The following is a 21,630-nucleotide window of genomic DNA, read 5'->3' as shown; positions in this document are numbered from 1 at the left end:
CGTCTTCTTCTTATTCTTCTCTAGGTTTTTGGCTGATTGCAAACAGCTTTCAGGTTCATACCGCCACCTACTGTACAAGAGAGTGTATCACCATATTATCCAATAACCACTTGTGGAATTATACCATTGTGTTGTTTACGTTGTTTTAAATTCTTCCAATCAATCCTGTTCCACTCAAATACTTAAGAATGGCCTTCCTGCCTCTCTTACCCCCTCACCTTCTGTTCCCAGTGTCTCCATCAGGCTCCACTCCCTTCCTGGTAGCTCTGACCCTCTTTAAAATGTTACACATCTTTCCGACATTATTCGTTTAAAACAACTTTTAAATCTGATTCTTACTTTTAGAGATATTAAACATTGTTCAGACCTTGGTACAGAGGCCTTCTTCAGATGTTAACATTAAAGTGCGTGATGTCACAGCTAGAGGTTAAGAAATCTTGAAATTTGCCTTCATATTTTTTTTTAACTGCCATAATTCCCAAACCCTACATTCCTGAGACATAATGTATCATGACAAACGTAGGAAAACATCTCGTAGCTTGAAAAAAGACAAATAATTAAGCAATAATAATTAAACAAAATGCCTCTTGAGGGCATGAAGTGACAAAAACTGTCAACATGCCTCCATTAAAGCCCATTGTAATGTCAGGCAGCAGCCGCACACCTTTAGTTAAACTGCCAAAAAGGCCACATTATTAATTAATCATCAGACTACATTAATATTTTAATAGTAAAACAATAAAAGCAATGAATGATAACACTTTACTTTATTCAACATAAAACCAAATGAACCTTAATAAGATATGGATATTAAGAAGGCCTTCAAAAGTGATACTGATGTATTGATGAAAGGCCGGCATTTTTTACGTTTGCTTACCGAATAATGTAGAATCTCGCAAATATGCAAAAAACAACATAGTATAGTATTTGGAATATATGCAAAAAGGACATACTGTAGCATAGCATGTCCAAACTTCGCACAAAAACAGCATAATATAGTACGTTGAATGCAGGCAAAAAAACACAGAATACTTTAGTCTGTCAGAAATATGAAAAACAACATATATGTCCAAGAAATATGTTGAAAATATGTAAAAACAAAAACCACAAAAAAACACGTTTGGTTCTTTGATCAAATATTTCCTCAACAGAATCATAAAGCTGGACTGAGTTTGATTAAGGGGAGGTTATCGTTTAACTTAAGTAAATAAGTTAAACTAAGTTTCTCTATAACATGTGATGACGATGATCTGAAAATATCTAAAAGGGAAATGTGTCTCGTAAGCAGAGCAATCAGTGTTGGGTCCCTTTAACCAATAGTATAGTACCAACAGTGAATCACATTGTGTATTCATACAAGTAAGTAATGACGTAGTGTGGGTCCAACAATAATCACTTGCACTTTCATTATGTTGCTACATTCCCACAGGTATGTTGATGTGTTTGTGGAGCTTAAACAGCTTTTCATTGGTTCATAAAGGTTTCGTAGAGCTGTAGTTGGAAGAGCAGATCTCCTGACAGCTGACAGATGAATACAGATGAAGAAGCCAGGATATTACTGCAGGCAGGAACTTGTTTCTGTACAACACATCAAATTTAGATCTACAATCACTGAAGTGTCCTCTGTGGACAAAGTTAAATGCATCAATCTGAGTTAGAGAGAGAACCGTAGCGACGAGACGCCGCATGGATCCAGGTTCTCCTTCTTCTCCTTCTTCTTCTCCTTCTTCTTCTTCTTCTCTCGGTTTTTGGCGGATTGCAAACAGCTTTAAGGTGCATACCGCCACCTACTGTACAAGAGGGTGTATCACCATATCATCCTATCAGCACTTGTGGAATTATACCATTGTGTTGTTTACGTTGTTTTAAATTCTTCCTTCAAAAATGATACTGATGTATTGATGAAAGGCCGGCATTTTTTATGTTTGCTTACCGAATAATGTAGAATCTCGCAAATATGCAAAAAACAACATAGTATAGTATTTGGAATATATGCAAAAAGGACATACTGTAGCATAGCATGTCCACACTTCGCACAAAAACAGCATAATATAGTACGTTGAATGCAAGCAAAAAAACACAGAATACTTTAGTCTGTCAGAAATATGAAAAACAACATATATGTCCAAGAAATATGTTGAAAATATGTAAAAACAAAAACCACAAAAAAACACGTTTGGTTCTTTGATCACATATTTCCTCAACAGAATCATAAAGCTGGACTGAGTTTGATTAAGATGAGGTTATCGTTTAACTTAAGTAAATAAGTTCTAAACTAAGTTTCTCTATAACATGTGATGACGATGATCTGAAAGTATCTAAAAGGGAACCAAATCAATCAGTGTTGGGTCCCTTTAACCAATAGTATAGTACCAACAGTGAATCACATTGTGTATTCATACAAGTAAGCAGGGGCGGACTGGGGGGAAAAAGTGGCCCGGGGATTAATTGACAGACAGGCCCACTTAATGCGCGGCATGTATCGGCCGGCCGGCGACGGAAGTATGTTACTTAACAAAAAACCTGCCTTTAATGTTATTTTGGACAATTATTCATATAGTAATCACATTGAGCCCTTGAGTTGCCTAGAGCAAAATAGTTACGGCATATATTTAGTGATTTTAATGTTAACAGATCAATAACATTTGGACCCAATTTGCCTGACTTGACACATGGAATAAAACATGGGCAACGTACGAAGCATCCTCAATGTGAGACAATTTAACAGGGGGTGTGGGCAGGTGGTGGACCTCACCTCCTCTAGGGGGGTCCGGGGGCAAGCTCCCCCGGGAAGAGATTTTTTTTAAATGTTGAAGTTAAATGCATCAATCTGATCCATTTTGAGAGCAAAATTAGGGACTAAATCTATAGCAGTCAGTAGGGGCTTGGACTGTGAGCCGTAGGGTCGCCGGTTCAAGTCCCCGACCAGATCTATTTGGAGTGTGGACTTCTACTTGGAGAGGTCACAGTTCACCTCCTGCCCTGCCGTGGTGCCCTTGAGCAAGGCACCAGACAAGGCTGTACCTTTAGTAATGAATATTACATGTTGTGAGGAAATCTTTCCACCAATAATTCCAATAAGTAATCCAAAATGTATTCACTTCAGGTTTACGAAAGTAACTGTAATCAGATTACTCGTTTTTCAAATGTAACACGAGCTGAATACAGTTACTTGATTTTTGTATTCTGATTACATAACGCTCTGATTAGTTACTGGCGGTCAATGTGGTCATCTGATTGGCTGCTGCTGAAAAGGTGGGTCATCTGGCTGTTGGTGGCAATTCGTGTCCTTTATCGCTGCCAATTAGACTTTCTACAACTTATGCTGTAACTTGCCAAAGTGCTTTAATGTTTTAAACTATCAATAATATGTTAAACTGAGAGGGGAATGATGACTTAGTTTCTGTAAAATGATAGTGTTGTGATGGGTTTCTTAAACTGTTATCCAACATGTTTGAAAGAATATACACAGTGAGAGACGCTTAACAAGTTATGCACACAAAGTTTTATTTTCTCAACCTATTTTCATACAATCATGCTAACTGGGATTCATGTGGATCAATACGTGTGGAACGGAGGGTGAGCGACCATTACGTTTAACCTTATTTTTATAATATCGATTCCAACCCAATGAAGAGAATATTTCCCCCTGGAACACCAACAGCCGGGGTGACGTATGTAGACGTGTTACAGTAGTCTGAATGGTAGTTTCTCACCGCAGAGGCACATCAGTAACATCCTCTGTCTCATCATAACAAGCCTCCCAGTGTTTTCCTGAGTCCTGATGAATCCTCCTTCACTTCCTTCGTTAACCCCTTCACCTCCTCCACCCAGGTGAAGGAGAAGTGGTGAGGAAAGGACCTGTATTTTTGGACAGTTCCACCGCAACACTGGTGAGCTCACTTGCGACTAGGGTCAGCTCGTAACCATGACAACAACATCAGCCACACACACACACACACACACACACACACACACACACACACACACACACACACACACACACACACACACACACACACACACACACACACACACACACACACACACACACGCACAGACACACACACACACACACACACACACACACACACACACACACACACAGCAGCTCAGTGTGGGAAGTAAAGGCTGTCAGCTCCTCACAGACCCACAGGAGGAGCAGGATGGGGGAGAGGAGGTCTTTCAACTGTATTCGTCCCTGCAGGCAGTTTGGTTTGGCTGCATGGAGCGCAACATAAAACAAACATTATTCAGAGAAACACACTGAGCAGCTCGACATCGATAAGCAGGAGTAATCATCGGAGCAGCAGTGAGTGTGTCGACACGGACACTAAGAACCCGGTTATTACCGCGTTTTAGGAAGATCCTTTTCTCTTTTATGGAATATCTTGATTTTAGAAAGATGGATTGAACCCAGATTCCGGTCAATTCAGGCCCTATGTCTTTCCTTGGAAATATTTCCTTTGGGGGAGGAAGTATTCATACTGTGTATAATGTGTACTACACATATACTCGATGGTAGTATTCACACTGTGATCACCCTCTGTATAATGTGTACTACACATATACTCGATGGTAGTATTCACGCACTGATCACCCTCTGTGTATAATGTGTACGACACATATACTGGTAATATTCACTCCTTTTAGTATTTCAAGAAGCTTTATAAAAAAACACATTTCCTTCAAGCATGCAAACAAACAATCATACGAAATCAAAAAGTAGTTACATTGGCGGAGTTGAGATGGGGGGAAGGGGTCTTTTTAAGTTGTTTTGCAATATTATATTTGAAGGGCTGGAGCGGCGTTCCGGTGCTCTCTGTCAGCACTCCTTTCAGACGAGACATAAGAGGCTTCTCAATACTCACATTTCCTCTCCTCAACTCCTCGACTCCTCGGTCCTCCGGTAGTGACCCGGAAATGAATTTCAGCGCGCCATTTTGAAGGACGTCTCATTTCTCTAAATGCACACCGAGGACCGAGCATCGAGGAGGCTCTCTGGAGGAGCTATAACCGAGGATACACTGATGGTTCCTCCACGGCTCCTCCGCGGATGCATTTCCGGGAACGGTGGAGGCGTGACGCACGGCCGGACTTATCTCAGCCAATGACAGCTCTGCATGCATCCCCTGGATATTATTTGAGAACCTGCTCTCATCGCAACGCGATGTTTACAGTGAGAACAGCTGTGAGGTCCTGCAGAAAGCAGAGCAGTGTGTAAAATATATATCACTCAGTATAACAGGCCTACTCTCTTTATTTGCTTTAGTTTAGTAGATATCTACAAAGAGTCCATATTTTTCTAAAACCATTTAGTGCTTCACATAATAAAATACACAACGGCTGTAGCCTGATTATGCTTTAGCAGCTGTAGGTGTGTGTGGTACAGTATGTAGGTGTGTGTTGTACAGTGTGTAGGTGCGTGTGTTGTACAGTGTGTAGGTGCGTGTGTTGTACAGTGTGTTGTACAGTGTGTAGGTGTGTCCTGTACAGTGTGTAGGTGTGTGTTGTACAGTGCGCAGATGCCGCGGACAGACGGGTCTCAGTTGGTTTGATGTCCTTACTTTTAATACTTGCAAATACAACTTTTGGCCCGTAATTTCAATTCCCCATTTCAGCGACCAGAGAGAGAGGGGGGGGGGGGGCGTATATCCAGTCTCTGACTGTGTTACGTTATTATGAGAGTGCTCTCATACTTTAAATTGTATATATTTATATAAATATATTTGTGTGTGTGTGTCCGCATCTGTAGCCTGTTATTGTCTCATTATACCGCACTCTCAATGAATTCAAATAAAATATGTGGGGGAACAATGTTCAGCTGATCTAACAGAGATTATAAAATGACAAAACACTCGACAGCTGATGCAGCTGTTGCCACGTCATAATGAACGGACGTCGCTTTAATATGACCGCTCAGAGGAGAGGAGTTCTCATTTCTTTAAACGTCTGCTGCTTCCCCTCCTCGGTCCTCCGCTCGCATCTCCTGTGGGCGGGTCTAAGTCTCGAGGAGGGGAGTCGAGGAGGGGAGTCGAGGAGGGGAAATTTGAGTATTGAGAAGCCTCTTAAGTATCGAGGAGGGGAGTCGAGGAGGGGAGTCGAGGAGGGGAAATTTGAGTATTGAGAAGCCTCTATATACCACGTGAAGACACGTTACGCTCGTGTTGTGTTCATGTAACCTGTCCTTGGCCAGGAAAAACAGGTACTCGCTTGTTTAATTATTTTTGCGGTCTAGATTTCTTATTTTTTTAAGTGAGAAGTTGTCCGTCAGTCGGACTGACGAACGGACTCCCCACCCCCAAAAGAAAACTCTTCGGTTCTCCACAAATTACACAAGTTACCCAAATCAGCGTTAAAAAAGCGGGAGGTGCCGAAAAATCCCCTATTAATGTATTGATTATAGCTCCAGGTCCGTATAATAATAATAATAATATATTTAATTTATATAGCGCTTCTCATCTGCCAAGACAAATCTCGAAGTGCTTCACAACAAGGGATACTGATACACTTTGAGAGATTAAACAAATAATTGTAATAATAATAAGAAATCAAAAAATAAAATATAAAATAGAGTACAAAAATAAAAGTCGGAGATAGCGATAAAAATGGCAGTACTCCAGGTGTACCATACTCAAAGTTTATTGGAAGGCCTGCCGAAAGAAGAGGGTCTTGGACGGTTTTGAAGACCTCGGTGGAAGGGGCAGATCTCAGCTGATCTGGGAGGGAGTTCCAGAGGCGCGGGGCAAATGAGCAGAAGGCTCGGTCTCCCATTGTTCGGAGACGTGTGCGGGGGATGTAAAGAAGAGGAGCGTGGCTGGAGCGGAGAGAGCGGGTAGATGTCTGGGTATGAATGAGGTCACAGAGGTATTTTGGGCTTTGTCCATTCAGGGCTTTGTACGTGAGCAGAACCTTGAACTGGATCCTGTAGTGGACTGGGAGCCAGTGTAGTTGTGCAAGTATGGGGGTTATGTGTGCGGACCTTTTTGTACCGGTGAGAACTCTGGCTGTGCTGTTCTGGACAAGTTGCAAGCGGTTGATGGATTTGGCTGGGAGACCGGAGAGGAGTGCATTGCAATAGTCTAGTCTTGAGAAGACGAGTGCATGAACCAGTTTTTTGATGTCATCAGTTGAGAGTGAGGGCTTCAGTCGGGAAATGTTTTTCAGGTGAAAGAAGGAGGTCTTGGTGATATGTTTGATGTGGGCCTGGAAAGACAGAGTGGGGTCAAACCTTACACCGAGGTTGGTGACAACGGAGGAGAGAGGAATGAGCTGACCATCAAGGGAGGGGCTGATGTTGGCGGCCTTGGCAAGCTGGTCGGTGGTGCCTATCAGGATTGCCTCCGTCTTGCTGCTGTTGAGCTGAAGGTAGTTGGTGGTCATCCAGGAGCGGATGTCTTCCAGGCAGGTGTTTAGTGTTTGGATAGTGGTGGTATTGGGTTGTGTTTTGATGTAGACCTGAGTGTCGTCGGCATAGCAGTGGAAGTTGATGTTATGTTGTCTGATGATATGACCCAGAGGTAATAGATAGATTAAAAACAGGATCGGCCCCAGCACTGAGCAGGTCACTGCGGTGTCGTCAGACCTGGAACCCCCCATATAGGTCGGCGTCGGCGTCTGGGTCTGGATCCGGACCGCGGTCCGCCTGTTGCTGACTCCTGCAGTAGATGGTCACAGCGGTTGAAGGACTGTTTCCAAAAACGTGGACCTTCATCCTGTACTCTACTACATTCTTGTTGATGTAATTATCCTCGTACCAGAGGTATAGAAGATAATCTCTGTGATCTTCTCTTACGACGAAACAGTAGAACATTTGTTCCATGTTTACTCTCAAGGCTAAAGGTTCTTTTCAAAACCGCAGAAGGACTCCCAACAAGGTGTTGTTCAAGTCTGGGCCGGTGAGGAGCACACTGTTCAGCGACACTCCGTTACACTCAGCACTTGAATCAAACACAACTCTTATCTTATCCGGTTTTTGTGGGTGATACAGACCGAACGTCGGGAGGTACCAATGTTCTTTACCTTCCTGCAGAGGTGGAAAAGGCTCAGCTTGTTCATTTTCCAACATCTTCTGCATGAACTCAACGTAGTGACTTTGCATTTTTGGCTTTTTCTCAAGAGTTCTCCGAAGTGAGCAGAGACGCTTCATAGCTTGCTCTCTGTTACTAGGAAGACGCTGTCTGGGAGAGCGGAATGGCAATGGTGCCACCCAGCTGTTTCTGTCATCTTAGTAAACCTGTTCATACATGATCAGGAAGGCCTTGTCATCCATGGATAGTGCTGGCTTGTCATCATCGTTGGACCTTTCAAAGACTGAACACCCTAGGCCATCTGTACCAACAGTGAGTCCTGTGTCTTTCCCACAGACAGAAGAGATTGGCCTATGATGTTGTGTCATGCCACTGTAGTCTTCCTTCACCAGAATACTGTTTGCACATGGACTAAGAAAGGATGTGCGACCGTTGTTCAACACGTTTGTTTTGTAGACGTTGACACGCGCTGGTTTCTTGACTGTTCCCAAACAGGTTTCCCCGACTATGACCCATCCTAGGTCAAGTCGCTGTGCATAAGGAGCATTGCGAGGCCCGTTGATTTCCTCGTGCACCGGGGACACAAACACACAGAGACAATAATGAGCACAAAGATCTTTTAATAACAGCTGAAAAACAAACTGGAGATGAAACATGATAACACGTGCCTCTCCACCTATGTTTCTTACTCTCTTACTTGCTACTCTTTGCCCTCAACCTATTCTAAGGGAGTGCTTGTCCTTCCGTCTGTCTGTCTGTGTCTGTGTATTCTCTTGTTCCGATTAACCCAGCCACATTTTTTCTTGTTTTGTGTCTATTTCTATGCCGGGATCCGGAGTCGAGGCTGATCCTTTTGCTGTGGTCCTGTGTCCTGGATCCTCTATCCTGGGTTCTGGATTAAGTCGTGGACTTCGGCTGATGGCTAAACCGGTCTCTGCGGTCCTGCCTGGGTCTCGTCATGCTGCTTCCCCGATGGCTTCCACAGGATTGTAGTCTTCGTGGATTCATCTTCTTATTATACACACATGCATTTCCTAACATTCGGTCTACCTACGCTGTAAAATGTATTATCTCTTCGATTTACACACGGCATCTATTGCACGTCTGTCCGTCCTGGGAGAGGGATCCCTCCTCTGTTGCTCTCCCTGAGGTTTCTCCCATTTTTTCCCTTTAAACTGTGGGTTTTCTCCGGAAGTTTTTCCTTGTACAATGTGAGGGTCTCAGGATAGAGGGTGTCGTTTTTCTCATATGGATATTCTGAACAAACTGTGCTGTTGTATTTGCTGTCTCTACTGTAAGCTATTTTTAATATATGTACAGCACTTTGGCTCGTTTATAAATGTGCTATATAAATAAAACTTTAAATGTCCCCACCAGGCACGTGCACATATGACATCAAAGTGGGCTTCAGCCCCTGCCCTTTTTCTTCCTCCAGAGAAAGTGCCCTTTTGTTACCCTTTTCTTTTTTTTAAAATAAATGAATATATATCTACTGCTGCTGTTTGCGCACAGTTCCCAGCGGTGCGGACATCGGCAGTCCCTTCAGACAGACAGGTAGCAGCACCTCCCACCTTACAGTCCCTTCAGACAGACAGGTAGCAGCACCTCCCACTTTACAGTCCCTTCAGACAGACAGGTAGCAGTACCTCCCACTTTACAGTCCCTTCAGACAGACAGGTAGCAGCACCTCCCACCTTACAGTCCCTTCAGACAGACAGGTAGCAGCACCTCCCACCTTACAGTCCCTTCAGACAGACAGGTAGCAGCACCTCCCACTTTACAGTCCCTTCAGACAGACAGGTAGCAGCACCTCCCACTTTACAGTCCCTTCAGACAGACAGGTAGCAGCACCTCCCACTTTACAGTCCCTTCAGACAGACAGGTAGCAGCACCTCCCACTTTACAGTCCCTTCAGACAGACAGGTAGCAGCACCTCCCACTTTACAGTCCCTTCAGACAGACAGGGAGCAGCACTTCCCAACTTACTGTCACTTCAGACAGACAGGTAAAAAAAATACAAACTCTTTTGGCTCCTTCCTGTCTGGGTCTTTCTTGGCTTTGCTATCTTCTAGCTCTATTCAGGTTTTTGGAGTTTTTTTCTAGCTCTATCCCTGATCATTTTCAGAGCCTGAAGGCTCTATGCGGACTATCTTCTGGTTCTCCTCTGGATCCATCCACTATCTCTTGTCTCTGTCCAGTCAATTACACTTATGTTACTGGAGCAGGTAAAGCATACAACAGATACTTTCAGCATCATCGGAGCACGCAGTGGAAGCTTGGATGAAACACAGCGGACTTCTAAACAATGAACACCCGCAACTTAGAAGGAATAAAGTTGGGTTTTATGCGTTCTAATATTGCAATGCAAACCCATGATGTAATGACAGTCATTCAGAATAATTGAGTCATTGAATGCTCATTTCAGTCGATTTAATTAAACAAAACACAAACATATTGGACATGGCCTCAAGACTGTAACCTCTTCACATTCTGTTGAAATAGTCAATTACTAGCCTTACCTCACACATTGCTGTTTTGAATCTCTAATATGTGGATGATAGTTGAACTGCATGATGTAACATGTATGCCATCTGCTGGAAAGAAGACGTATCGCTCTGTTGGCGTTGTTTAGACAACCAAAACAGAGTGAAGCTCTCATTTGATCAACAATCTTTGAGTACAGACACCGTCCTGCAGAGAGCACACAACCCAACAGCACGTTGTTGGTCTAGCATCACTTTACAAAACGTTTGCATTAAGACACTAAGACTAGCTGGTCCCTTGTAAAGGTGAGTCCACCTTAAATGAGCAGTGGGTGATCAGCAGGTGAAAGGCAGGACACGGGAACTTGGTCCTGAGGAGATGTAACGATTATTAAACAAGAAATAGTTTCAAGTGGTCGAAGAAATAAACATTTGTGATTATTAGAGAATCGTTTGCAGGTGGGTGAAAACAGGCTTAGGGAGTAGCGTATTACATGTAACGGCATTAGGAGACAAAATAGACAAATGTATTCTCTTACCAACACACTTGGTCTTTTTAAACGATTACGCCATTTAAGTCTTTTGTCACAAACTTTGCAGATCTATTTTTCCTCTCCTGTGTGGATTCTCATGTGTGACTTTAAATTTCCACTCTGTGCAAAAGCTTTTGCACAGACTGAACAGGTGAATGGTTTCTCTCCTGTGTGGATTCTCATGTGTGACTTTAAATTTCCACTCTGTGCAAAAGCTTTCTTACAGACTGAGCAGGTGAATGGTATCTCTCCTGTGTGGATTCTCATGTGTATCTTTAAATCTCCACTCTGTGAAAAAGCTTTCTTACAGACTGTACAGGTGAATGGTTTGTCTCCTGTGTGGACTCTCATGTGTATCTTTAAATCTCCACTCTGTGAAAAAGCTTTCTTACAGACTGAGCAGGTGAATGGTTTCTCTCCTGTGTGGATTCTCATGTGTCTCTTTAACTTTGCACTCTGTGGAAAAGCTTTCTTACAGACTGAGCAGGTGAATGGTTTCTCTCCTGTGTGGATTAGCATGTGTTTCCTTAAATTTTGACTCAGTGAAAAAGCTTTCTTACAGACTGAGCAGCTGTGTGGTTTATCTCCTGTGTGGAGTCTCATGTGTATCTTTAAATATCCACTCTGTGAAAAAGCTTTCTTACAGACTGGGCAGCTGAATGGTTTATCTCCTGTGTGGACTCTCATGTGTATCTTTAAATATCCACTCTGTGAAAAAGCTTTCTTACAGACTGAGCAGGTGAATGGTTTCTCTCCTGTGTGGATTAGCATGTGTATCTTTAAATGTCCACTACATGAAAAAGATTTCTTACAGACTGAGGAGGTTAATGGTTTCTCTCCTGTGTGGATTAGCATGTGTCTCTTTAAATTTTGACTCAGTGAAAAAGGTTTCTTACAGACTGAGCAGCTGTGTGGTTTATCTCCTGTGTGGAGTCTCATGTGTATCTTTAAATATCCTCTCTGTGAAAAAGCTTTCTTACAAACTGAGCAGCTAAATGGTTTATCTCCTGTGTGGACTCTCATGTGTCTCTTTAAATATCCACTCTGTGAAAAAGCTTTCTTACAGACTGAGCAGCTGAATGGTTTCTCTCCTGTGTGGATTAGCATGTGTATCTTTAAATGTCCACTCCTTGAAAAAGCTTTCTGACAGACTGAGCAGCTGAATGGTTTCTTTTCAGCACTACGTCTTGGATCACTGACAGATTCATGTCTATTTTTCAGTGAGTTTGAGCCTGAGGCAGGTTCTCTGGTCTCCTTCCAATCAGCACTGTCTTCTGTGTCAGGTTCAGAAGAGTCTCCAGCGTCAGGTTCAGAAGAGTCTCCAGCGTCAGGTTCAGAAGAGTCTCCAGTGTCAGGTTCAGAAGAGTCTTCAGTGTGGTCCTCAGTCTCAGGTTGTAAACTGCTCTCTGGATCCGAGTTCCTGGCTGGTTCTGGTCCTCGACAGTCATCTCCATCAGCTTCTGTTTCCATGTGTTCAGTTTGTCTTTGATGAGGCTGAGAGGACTGAGGTTTCTCTTCATCATCTTCACTCTTCACAGGGTCAGGAGTGAAATTGGACTTGGTGATATCAGCCTCCTCCATCTCCTGAAGCTGCTCTCCCTCTTGTTCCTGCTTAATGTGTGGGGGGGGATCTGGGTCCTCCTGGTCCAGACTGGTGCTCCACTCCTGCTGGTCAGGGAGAGGCTCTTCTTTAACCACCACCAGCTGCTGGATGTCTGCAGGAAACAGGAAACACAGTCAGAACAAACTGTTAAGTGTTAGCATTTAAAAACCTCATCACCATTACAATGGGAGACATTTTGCAGCTCTAATGAATGCCTTTGTTTTTATATTTTCACATTATCTTTCTTAGTCCCACCTATTGTGTATTTTTGTTGGCTCAAGTCACCTCATGTAGCCCAGCCTCTTTCCACTTCCAGTTCAAAATGTAAAAGGGTTTTTTCTTCTGGCGTAGCACTAGCCGCAATGTAAACAATGAATTGTATTTGGGATTGTTCACATATACACTACGCCTACAGTATAGAATGAAAATACTGTTACAAATTAAAATCCTGCATTCAATCCTTATTTAAGTAAAAGTATGCAAGTATTAACAGAACATTTGACGGCACCTTCTTATGTAATGGTAATGATGGTGCAGTAAAATGTTCCCTGTCAGTGTTTAATTTATGTTGTTTCTTCATTATTTTGTATGTTGCATTTTACTGCTGTACATGTTCAAAGTTGCGCTTATATAAATGATTATAGATGAGGGAACCTGCTAAATGTTCAAATATGTGTGTTTTTTATATACAGTACCAGTCAAAAGTTTGGACACGTTCTCATTCAATGTTTTTTGCTTATTTTAATTTGTTTCTACTTTGTAGATTAACACTGAAGACAACAAAACTATGAAAGAACACATATGGAATTATCTAGTTAACAAAAAAAGTGTTAAAAAAAAAATGAAGAATATGATTTTTGTTTTAGATCCTTCAAAGTAGCCCCTTTTGCCTTGATGACAGCTTTGCTCACTCTTGGCTTCTCTCAGTCAGCTTCATGAGGTCGTCACCTGGAATGGTTTTCTATTAACAGGTGTGCCTTGTCAAGAGTCAATGTGTGGAATGACTTGCCTTCTGAATGTGTTTGAGACCATCAGTTGTGTTGTGCAGAGGTAGAGATAGTGCACGGTGGAAAGCCCTATTTGACTGCTGTTGTAATTAGGGATCGTCCGATATGGCTTTTTCAAGGCCGATACCGATACCGATTATTAGTAATCAAGGAGACCGATAACCGATATTTGGAACCGATATACATTTGCAGTAAAATCAGAAAAACTATAGTGTCAAAATGTAGAATAACACAAACTCCAACACAACTTCTTTGAAATGCATTTAAGCATATATTATGTTTAATGAACTTTTAAACGTCTTACAACTAGTTTCCTCTCTGTGCCCTTTTCTTTAGTGCAGCCATCTGCTATGAGTTAGAGAGAGACAAGAAGTGGGGCTGCAGGCTGACATGCTTAACTAACAATAATGCTTAATTTATTATATCAAACCAATGCCTGTCTATCTAGCATAACATCCCAATAAATTGCTAGCAACTGCAAAACACTAGTGCTAGCTAATGTTTTGCAAACTATTAAAAGTGAGGCTATTACAGTAGACCTAACGTTAGACTAGTAGCCTCACTTCTAATATTTTGCTAAACATTAGCTAAATACATGTTGATTAGCTAATGAGCTTCACATATCAACCTGAAAAACTGCGAGGCTCCACTCGCAGCCCCCCCTCCGCACCACAGTTACTCCGATGCGAGACGCTGCACGCACCCCCAACTCTGACTGACTTCCCGCGTCCCTGTGTAACTGGGAAGCTGATAGAATTGGATCAATAGATCGTGCTGTTTTTGCAACTTCAGCATTTGGGATGTTTATTGAACTTCGGCTTTCAACTGATTTACCTTCGAAACACATGTATGGCTCTGCCGCTCAGCGCTGCTGCTTGCCTCTGTCTGCGTTCTTCGCACCTGCCTGTAATCTGAGAAGGTCCCGCCTCTATGGCTGGCTTCCGCCCGGAAAATCTTCAGTGTTGATTGATACTTCAGTAATAGCCTATCAGATAGCGCTGTGGGTGGGACATTGCTCGTGTACAGAGAGTGGTGACTGCAGCCAGAGAAACAGCCGCATCAGAGCCAAAGTGTTATCGGCAATTTTATTAAAAAAAGGCCGATACCGATAATCGGTCAAATGAGGAATATCGGCCGATAATCGGTTGACCCCTAGTTGTAATCCATATTAATGCAAGAACGACTCAACTCAGTAAAGAGAAGCGACCGTCCATCATCACTTTAACCTCTTAAGCCCGAAGGTCCCCCCCAGTGGACCCCTCCCACCGTTTTTTTACGAGACTATGTCTCAGGGCTTCTTAACATTTATGAAACTATTAATGTTCCATACTCTTTTAACGGTAAGAAACTCAGCTAACTGACAATGTGAACCATTTTTAGCTAAAAGAAACACAAGAGTAATACCAAGCCTTTGAATTAGCATGGAGCAAAAAAATGCTAACTAACGCTAACGGACTTTTGCACAGCACTCACGGTAGAAATGCCCTTATTACTTATCGTAACTGCACAAACAAGATATCCGATTAAAGCTGAGACTCCACAGATTCCACAAATGTAATGTCATCACTGTAGGACCCCGAATTCCTGGAGCTATGAGCCAGAAAAGAGAAGGTAAACAACATCCGGTTTCAAAAATATTACAATAATTACGTCTTACCTTTTTTGATTTGTGATCAAAAGTTGTGTTCAACGGAATAAAAACGCCGCTCAAGGTTAATCCAATGTCTTTGTGTCACGTAGAAATTTTTACTGATAATCCATTATCATATTTATGGCAATATACTGGGTATAAAGTTTTGCCGTGCAGGCTTGTACTTTCAGATATGTTTCGTTTGCGTCTCTATTACGTCCGCAATGGTAATGTTTACGTGGATTTGGGAACTGCCCATCGATTCTATTGGATGTAATGGTTAAGAAAAGGGTGTAAATCACCCAAATCGACCAATGGGTTCCAGAGATATGGTCCTGCGTAAAGTATAAAGAATGCCAGCCATCTTAAGTACATTACGCAGCAGACTTTACTTATTGTTTACTACCTAAGGAAGCAGGAATTGCAGGACCCAGAGCGCACGGAACACAAAGCGGACAGTAGATAACGGAATTGCAGTTGTATTGCTTATAGATTATCAGAACATTTCAAAGGGGACACTGGATATTAACCTATGGATTAATTACATCATCGTTTTTTATCGTTTTAATGCCATTGAAGACCAGTTTAGACCAGACAAAGAGGAAGGTGAGCCATGTTAGCCTAGCGCATGTTAGTACCTAGCGTCACTTGTTTTGATGTACGTTTTTGTTGATAACGTCGCAAGTTTGTATCTTTCAGTGTTGAGGTGGGCACCGTTATATTCTGTGTCTTTACGGTCATAAACAATGTGTTGGATGTGCAGCTAGGATAAGTAATAAGGGAGCTAGGAGTGATTTTCGGTGCAGTAACAGTGTGAGAAAAAGTTTTTAGAGAGTACTTGTCCATGGACAAGTGAGTTTGGCAATTTACTTGTCCGAATACATTTTTCACTTGTCCAGAATGGACAAACATTTGGGGCCACTGGAATCTTCTTCTTCGCCATCGTATTTTACATTTTCCCACGGTTTTTACGACACCGCTTACGTAAGTGAGCGGTAAGATTTTACTGCATCACACATAGGGTTGGGTATCGTTTGGATTTTAACGATTCCGGTTCTGCTTTTCGATTCCGGTTATTTTTGTTTCTCGATTCCGGTTCTTTGAGAGGGTAAATAAGTCCCATGACAAACTGGGAGAAAAATATATTTATGAAAACATTAAGTCAAATCTGTATTCCTATTTACAAATCACTTCATACTTTTTAATTTCTTTCGGTTATTGAATACAATTATATACAAATAATCTCTGCATTGTTTAGTTAGTTCTAAGTGGTGCAGTTTGAGAATGTACAGTTGGCCCAGTGTCCTTTGATGTTACACTGCAACCTGCCTGTGAGACAGAGTCCAACCACACATGTCCAACACATAGGACATAACCTAATCATAATGACACATTAGATGTATAGCCTAGAGGCCTAGTGCTTTTCTACAACTCAAAGACGCTTGCAATCAGGGCCGCTATTATTAATAGAAGTTGTTTATTTGCATTAATTATATTTTAATCTTTTTGAGAATAGTATTTGGCAGGAAATGCAGACGTATTCACCTGTAAACGCATACTGAACAACATACATGCACAACCTTTTACCTCACTGCACAAAAAAGTGTTGATAATAATAATAAACAGGAATTATATTTATATTATTATATTAGCCTACTTTGTTTCGAGAAGAAGAAAAAAAAGTTCACTCCTGTCGGTTGGGGCCTCATCTCACAATGTCACTTGGGGCCCCAAGTTGGCCAGGGGCGGCCCTGTCTGCAATACACATGCTGCAGCTGCCCAGCTGCTCACTGTTTGTAAAAGTAAATAAATAGTATTTTCATTTCAATAATGTACTTTCTATACCCTGCTTCATAAACAATACTGACATCCCTGTGCTCCTCCGAGTCTGGGGGTCCGGATGTGAGGACAGCGCGAGGACACAGACAGGGAGGCTACTTCATAAAGGAAATGGCGGGCAATATTAACAACATAGGAGTTAAAACGCTTAATAACCTTCATTATGTGTTAGAGAAAGAACATAAGAAAGTTTGACAAAGATTAGGCTGTTAAACGGGCTGCGGATCCGCTGTGTGTAGAAAGAGAGAGAGAGACGCTGAGCTGCACCGCGCAGCGATCAGCTGATACGGAGCATAGAGAGAGAGAGCTGCGGTCCGCGGGGCTCAGCCTCGCCTCCTGTCCTCACAACTCTTATTAATCCCGGTACCGGACAATTGTTATTTGTTCCCACCCCGCTCCGCCCCGCCCCCGTCTAACTGTACAGAAAGCGGCGAGATGCATTTCCTTAGGAATCGACAAGCAGAACCGAAACTAACATTTCTAAACGAACAATGGCGGACACGTACAATTTGCGAATGAGTTCTGCCTTTTGTAAACTGAATATATCAATAATTTGTCAATAAATCAGGCCGAAAAGCGTCACTTGTCAATTGAAAGATCTACTTGTCCGATATTGTAAATAACACGTCCCGGACGGTGGGACGTGTACTTTTTCGCACACTGAGTAATAGGTTAGCATTTTTCGCTCTGGGCTAATTCAGAGGCTCACTGTTAGCATTGTGTGTTTTTTTTAAAAAGATAAATGAAAAAGATCAGTTAAATTAGTTTTTTCCCATTATATGGATATAAAATATTCATAGTTTATTAAATATTAAGGTTCCTTAGACGTTGTTTCCTGCAAATGACGTGATTTTGGGTCCGTGGGGCTTAAGAGGATAACAGAGTATGTTTTTATATATATATATTTTTTTTTTTCACGAAAGTTGTATTTGGATGGAATGAATACCTATAGTGATAATTCAAAGTAATAAAATGATTTTTACAGTGAAAAAGTTCAAATGGAAATTACCCAGAGGTGAGTCCGCCTGGACTTTATTTTTCTAAACCTCTCTAAAAAGGTCACATTTCACTTGTTTTGCATCAATCTTGATACAGGGTACTTATTATATGTTATAGTTTGGATTCCTGAAGCTTTTAGTCTACTAGCCCATCATGCAAGGGTGGTTTTCACTATAAGTAATGGGTTTTCTTTAGGCGGACATTAGAATTTACATGTTTTTACTATGTTCCATCTGAATTTACTTTAAAATAAAAACATCTATATTGATTCTGACACTTCTACATCCAACTCACAGATATAACCTTGCTTTGAGAGAAAAGATTATTAATTTACCCCTTTTAGAAGTGAAGATATAGTCTTTGTTGTGTTAGTGGCATTTTCGAGCCTGAACCCTGAAAAACAGGCTCAGGGCTTAAGAGGTTAAGAAACGAAGGCCAGTCGATCCGGAAAATGTCAAGAACTTTGAATGTATCCTCAAGTGCAGTCGCAAAAACCATGGAACGCTATGATGAGACTGGCTCTCATGAGAACCCCCCCGGGAAGGGAAGAGTTACCTCTGCTCAGAGGATAAACACATCAGAGTTACCAGCCTCAGAAACTGCAAATCAAAGCACCTCAGATTAGAGCTCACATAAATGATCACAGAGCTCAAGTAGCAGACAATCTCAACATCCACTGTTCAGAGGAGACAGTTCACGAGCATGTTATATCCTAACCCTAACCCTAGCGTGAGTAGGTGGCCGATCGACCGGAGCATCCCTAATATATATTCATTGATTTCTTTATGAATTATTCTCCCGCAATTTGAATTAATCCAAAGTATTTGTTTTTATTTGCTTTTACACATTTAAAAAGAAAAGGTGAATAAAGAAGCACATTAAAACTAAAGTATCAATGTATGTCACATTTAACCAACTACAGTGGAGTGCACCAGCTGGGTGTAAATCTACGTCCGTTGTAGAACCGAAGGTTAAGACCGAACTAAAGTTATGACTAGTGCACCACTTAGACTCAAGCCCTGTATGCGTTGCGCCCGGGTGTAACTTTTACGCCAGGTATGGAGCAGGCGTAAATCGGAAAGACAGACTAGTATCCATAGGAACGTAAAACAGGCGAGAAGGATAATAACGATGGCAGGGCGTCTTGTTAACATGTTTAACAATGCAAGGGCATTAAGAAGAGAAAGAGTCGTCCGTGATCGAACAAACCCACTGGACATCTATTCAGTGAACTGATAGAGAGGTTTCGTTTCGGCAGACAAGCCCTTTTGATTTAATCGAGGAGATCTCCCCTCAACTCCAGCACGGATCAGACCGAAACGCTGCGCTCTCCCCAACCTTGCAGGTGCTGATTGCGCTCAGATTCTACGCGAACGGGGCCTTTCAAAATACTGTGGGAGACATGATTAATGTTCATCGCACAACTGCATGTCGGGCTATAAGACAAGTTTCATTGGCCCTCCAGCACCGCCTTAGGAACTATATTCACCTACCCACACAAGAAGAAGCAGCGAAATCCAGGCAAGATCTTTTGTTAAAATCAGGTATACCTGGTATTGTCGGATGCATCGACGGGACTCATGTTCGCATTCAGGCCCCCTCTGAACATGAGTATTTGTATGTTAATAGAAAGGGTTACCATTCTATAAATGTTCAAATTGTGTGCAACTCGGACATGGGCATTGTCGACCTCGTTGCAAGATGGCCTGGGTCGACCCATGATGCTCGCATCCTGAGAGAGCGCCCTTCAACGGGAATTTGAGGCAGGGAGAGTGAATGGCCCGAGACTAGTCAGGCTTGGTGCACTTGGTGTAAATTCGAATCACTAAGTCGGACGTAGCTAAGCCCGAGTTAGAGTTAAGCCCTACTTTTTTACCCCCAGCTGGTGCACTCCACTCCTAGTGCCCACATGCATGGGTCATATTTAAATCAGTACATTAAATGGCATATTATTCAATTTATGTATTTTATAAATATATTTATTTTGGTAGGTTTGCTCTTCCGTAATACATTTTAATTATTATAATAAAGTACATGTGTCTAATAATACTTACATACTTTTACTTAAATAAGATATGAATGCAGCACTTTAACTTGTAATGGAGTATTTTCACAGTGTGGTGTTTGTACTTTTACTTCAGGATCTGCTACCTGCAGCAAGTGCTGATAAAGGGTCTAAAGTGTTATTAATGTGATAATAAAGTGCTACTGAAGAGTGTAAAGTGTTAATTAAGGGTAAAGGGAACAGACCTGCTCTGTGGATCCGAAGCTGAGGCTGTAAAACAGCGTCCAGTAGCTTCTGGAGTCTCTTGTTCTCCTCTTTGGAAAGAAACAGCTCCTCCTCGAGCTCTGCTATTGTTTGTTCAAACAGAGCAAATGTCTCTTCATTAGCAGCAGTGAGTCGCTGCTTCTTCAACGACAGCAGCATTTGGACTTTACTCATGTTTCCTAGATCACCTTTTCCTGCAGACTCCGTTAAACACACCGTTTCTCTCTGCATCAAACTCTCAATCTGACTAGTGTTGCTAACGTGTTTCCAGCTAGCATGCTAAGCTAGCTCCTGTAGTCCGAGGTAAACGCTCCAGAAAAAAGAGCACACAGTCCATTCGGAGGTTTATCCAGACACACAGACGATGGATCAGTAGAGCTGGAGCTCACACACACTTTCTCAGGAACACACAGAGAGAGAGAACCGTAGCGACGAGACGCCACGTGGATCCAGGTTATTCTTCTTCTTCTTCTTCTTCTTCTTCTCTCGGTTTTTGGCGGATTGCAAACAGCTTTAAGGTGCATACCGCCACCTACTGTACAAGAGAGTGTATCACCATATCATCCTATCACCACTTGTGGAATTATACCATTGTGTTGTTTACGTTGTTTTAAATTCTTCCAATCAATCCTGTTCCACTCAAATACTTAAGAATGGCCTTCCTGCCTCTCTTACCCCCTCACCTTCTGTTCCCAGTGTCCCCATCAGGCTCCACTCCCTTCCTGTCTCTCTTACCCCCTCACCTTCTGTTCCCAGTGTCCCCATCAGGCTCCACTCCCTTCCTGGTAGCTCTGACCCCCTTTAAAATGTTACACATCTTTCTGACATTATTCGTGTAAAACAACTTTTAAATCTGATTCTTACTTTTAGAGATATTAAACATTGTTCAGACCTTGTTAAAGAGGCCTTCTTCAGATGTTAACATTAACTAGAGTGCGTGATGTCACAGCTAGAGGGTAAGAAATCTTGAAATTTGCCATCATATTTTTTTTTAACTGCCATAATTCCCAATCCCTACATTCCTGAGACATAATGTATCATGACAAACGTAGGAAAACATCTCGTAGCTTGAAAAAAGACAAAGAATTAAGCAATAATAATTAAACAAATTGCCTCTTGAGGGCATGAAGTGACAAACACTGTCAACATGCCTCCATTAAAGCCCATTGTAATGTCAGGCTGATATTTCCTCACGGCAGCAGCCGCACACCTTTAGTTAAACTGCCAAAAAGGCCAC

The 21,630-nt window shown here is 42.1% G+C and overlaps 1 protein-coding gene across 1 annotated transcript; it reads right to left on the bottom strand.

Annotated features, from left to right (window-relative positions):
- Nucleotides 1–10,461: 10,461 nt before the first annotated feature.
- Nucleotides 10,462–20,919, bottom strand: LOC117460741 (zinc finger protein ZFP2-like). Its single transcript, XM_071206016.1, has 2 exons — nt 20,375–20,919; nt 10,462–12,761 (listed from the first exon to the last, which is right to left on the bottom strand). Exons 1-2 carry the CDS (start codon nt 20,622–20,624, stop codon nt 11,116–11,118), a joined length of 1,896 nt encoding a protein of 631 aa, XP_071062117.1. The 5' UTR covers nt 20,625–20,919; the 3' UTR covers nt 10,462–11,115.
- Nucleotides 20,920–21,630: the final 711 nt, after the last annotated feature.

Source organism: Pseudochaenichthys georgianus, chromosome 16 (genome assembly GCF_902827115.2).
Source record: "Pseudochaenichthys georgianus chromosome 16, fPseGeo1.2, whole genome shotgun sequence".
NCBI lineage: Eukaryota > Metazoa > Chordata > Actinopteri > Perciformes > Channichthyidae > Pseudochaenichthys > Pseudochaenichthys georgianus.
This window is presented reverse-complemented; position numbering and strand designations above follow the sequence as displayed.

What these genes read in the sequence shown, in the direction of transcription:
- LOC117460741 (XM_071206016.1), bottom strand. Translation starts at nt 20,624, where the DNA reads ATGCAGAGAGAAACGGTGTGTTTAACGGAGTCTGCAGGAAAAGGTGAT. An exon ending in GCTTCGGATCCACAGAGCAG is followed by an intron (nt 12,762 to 20,374) that starts GTCTGTTCCCTT and finishes TGTTTCCTGCAG; the next exon opens with ACATCCAGCAGCTGGTGGTG.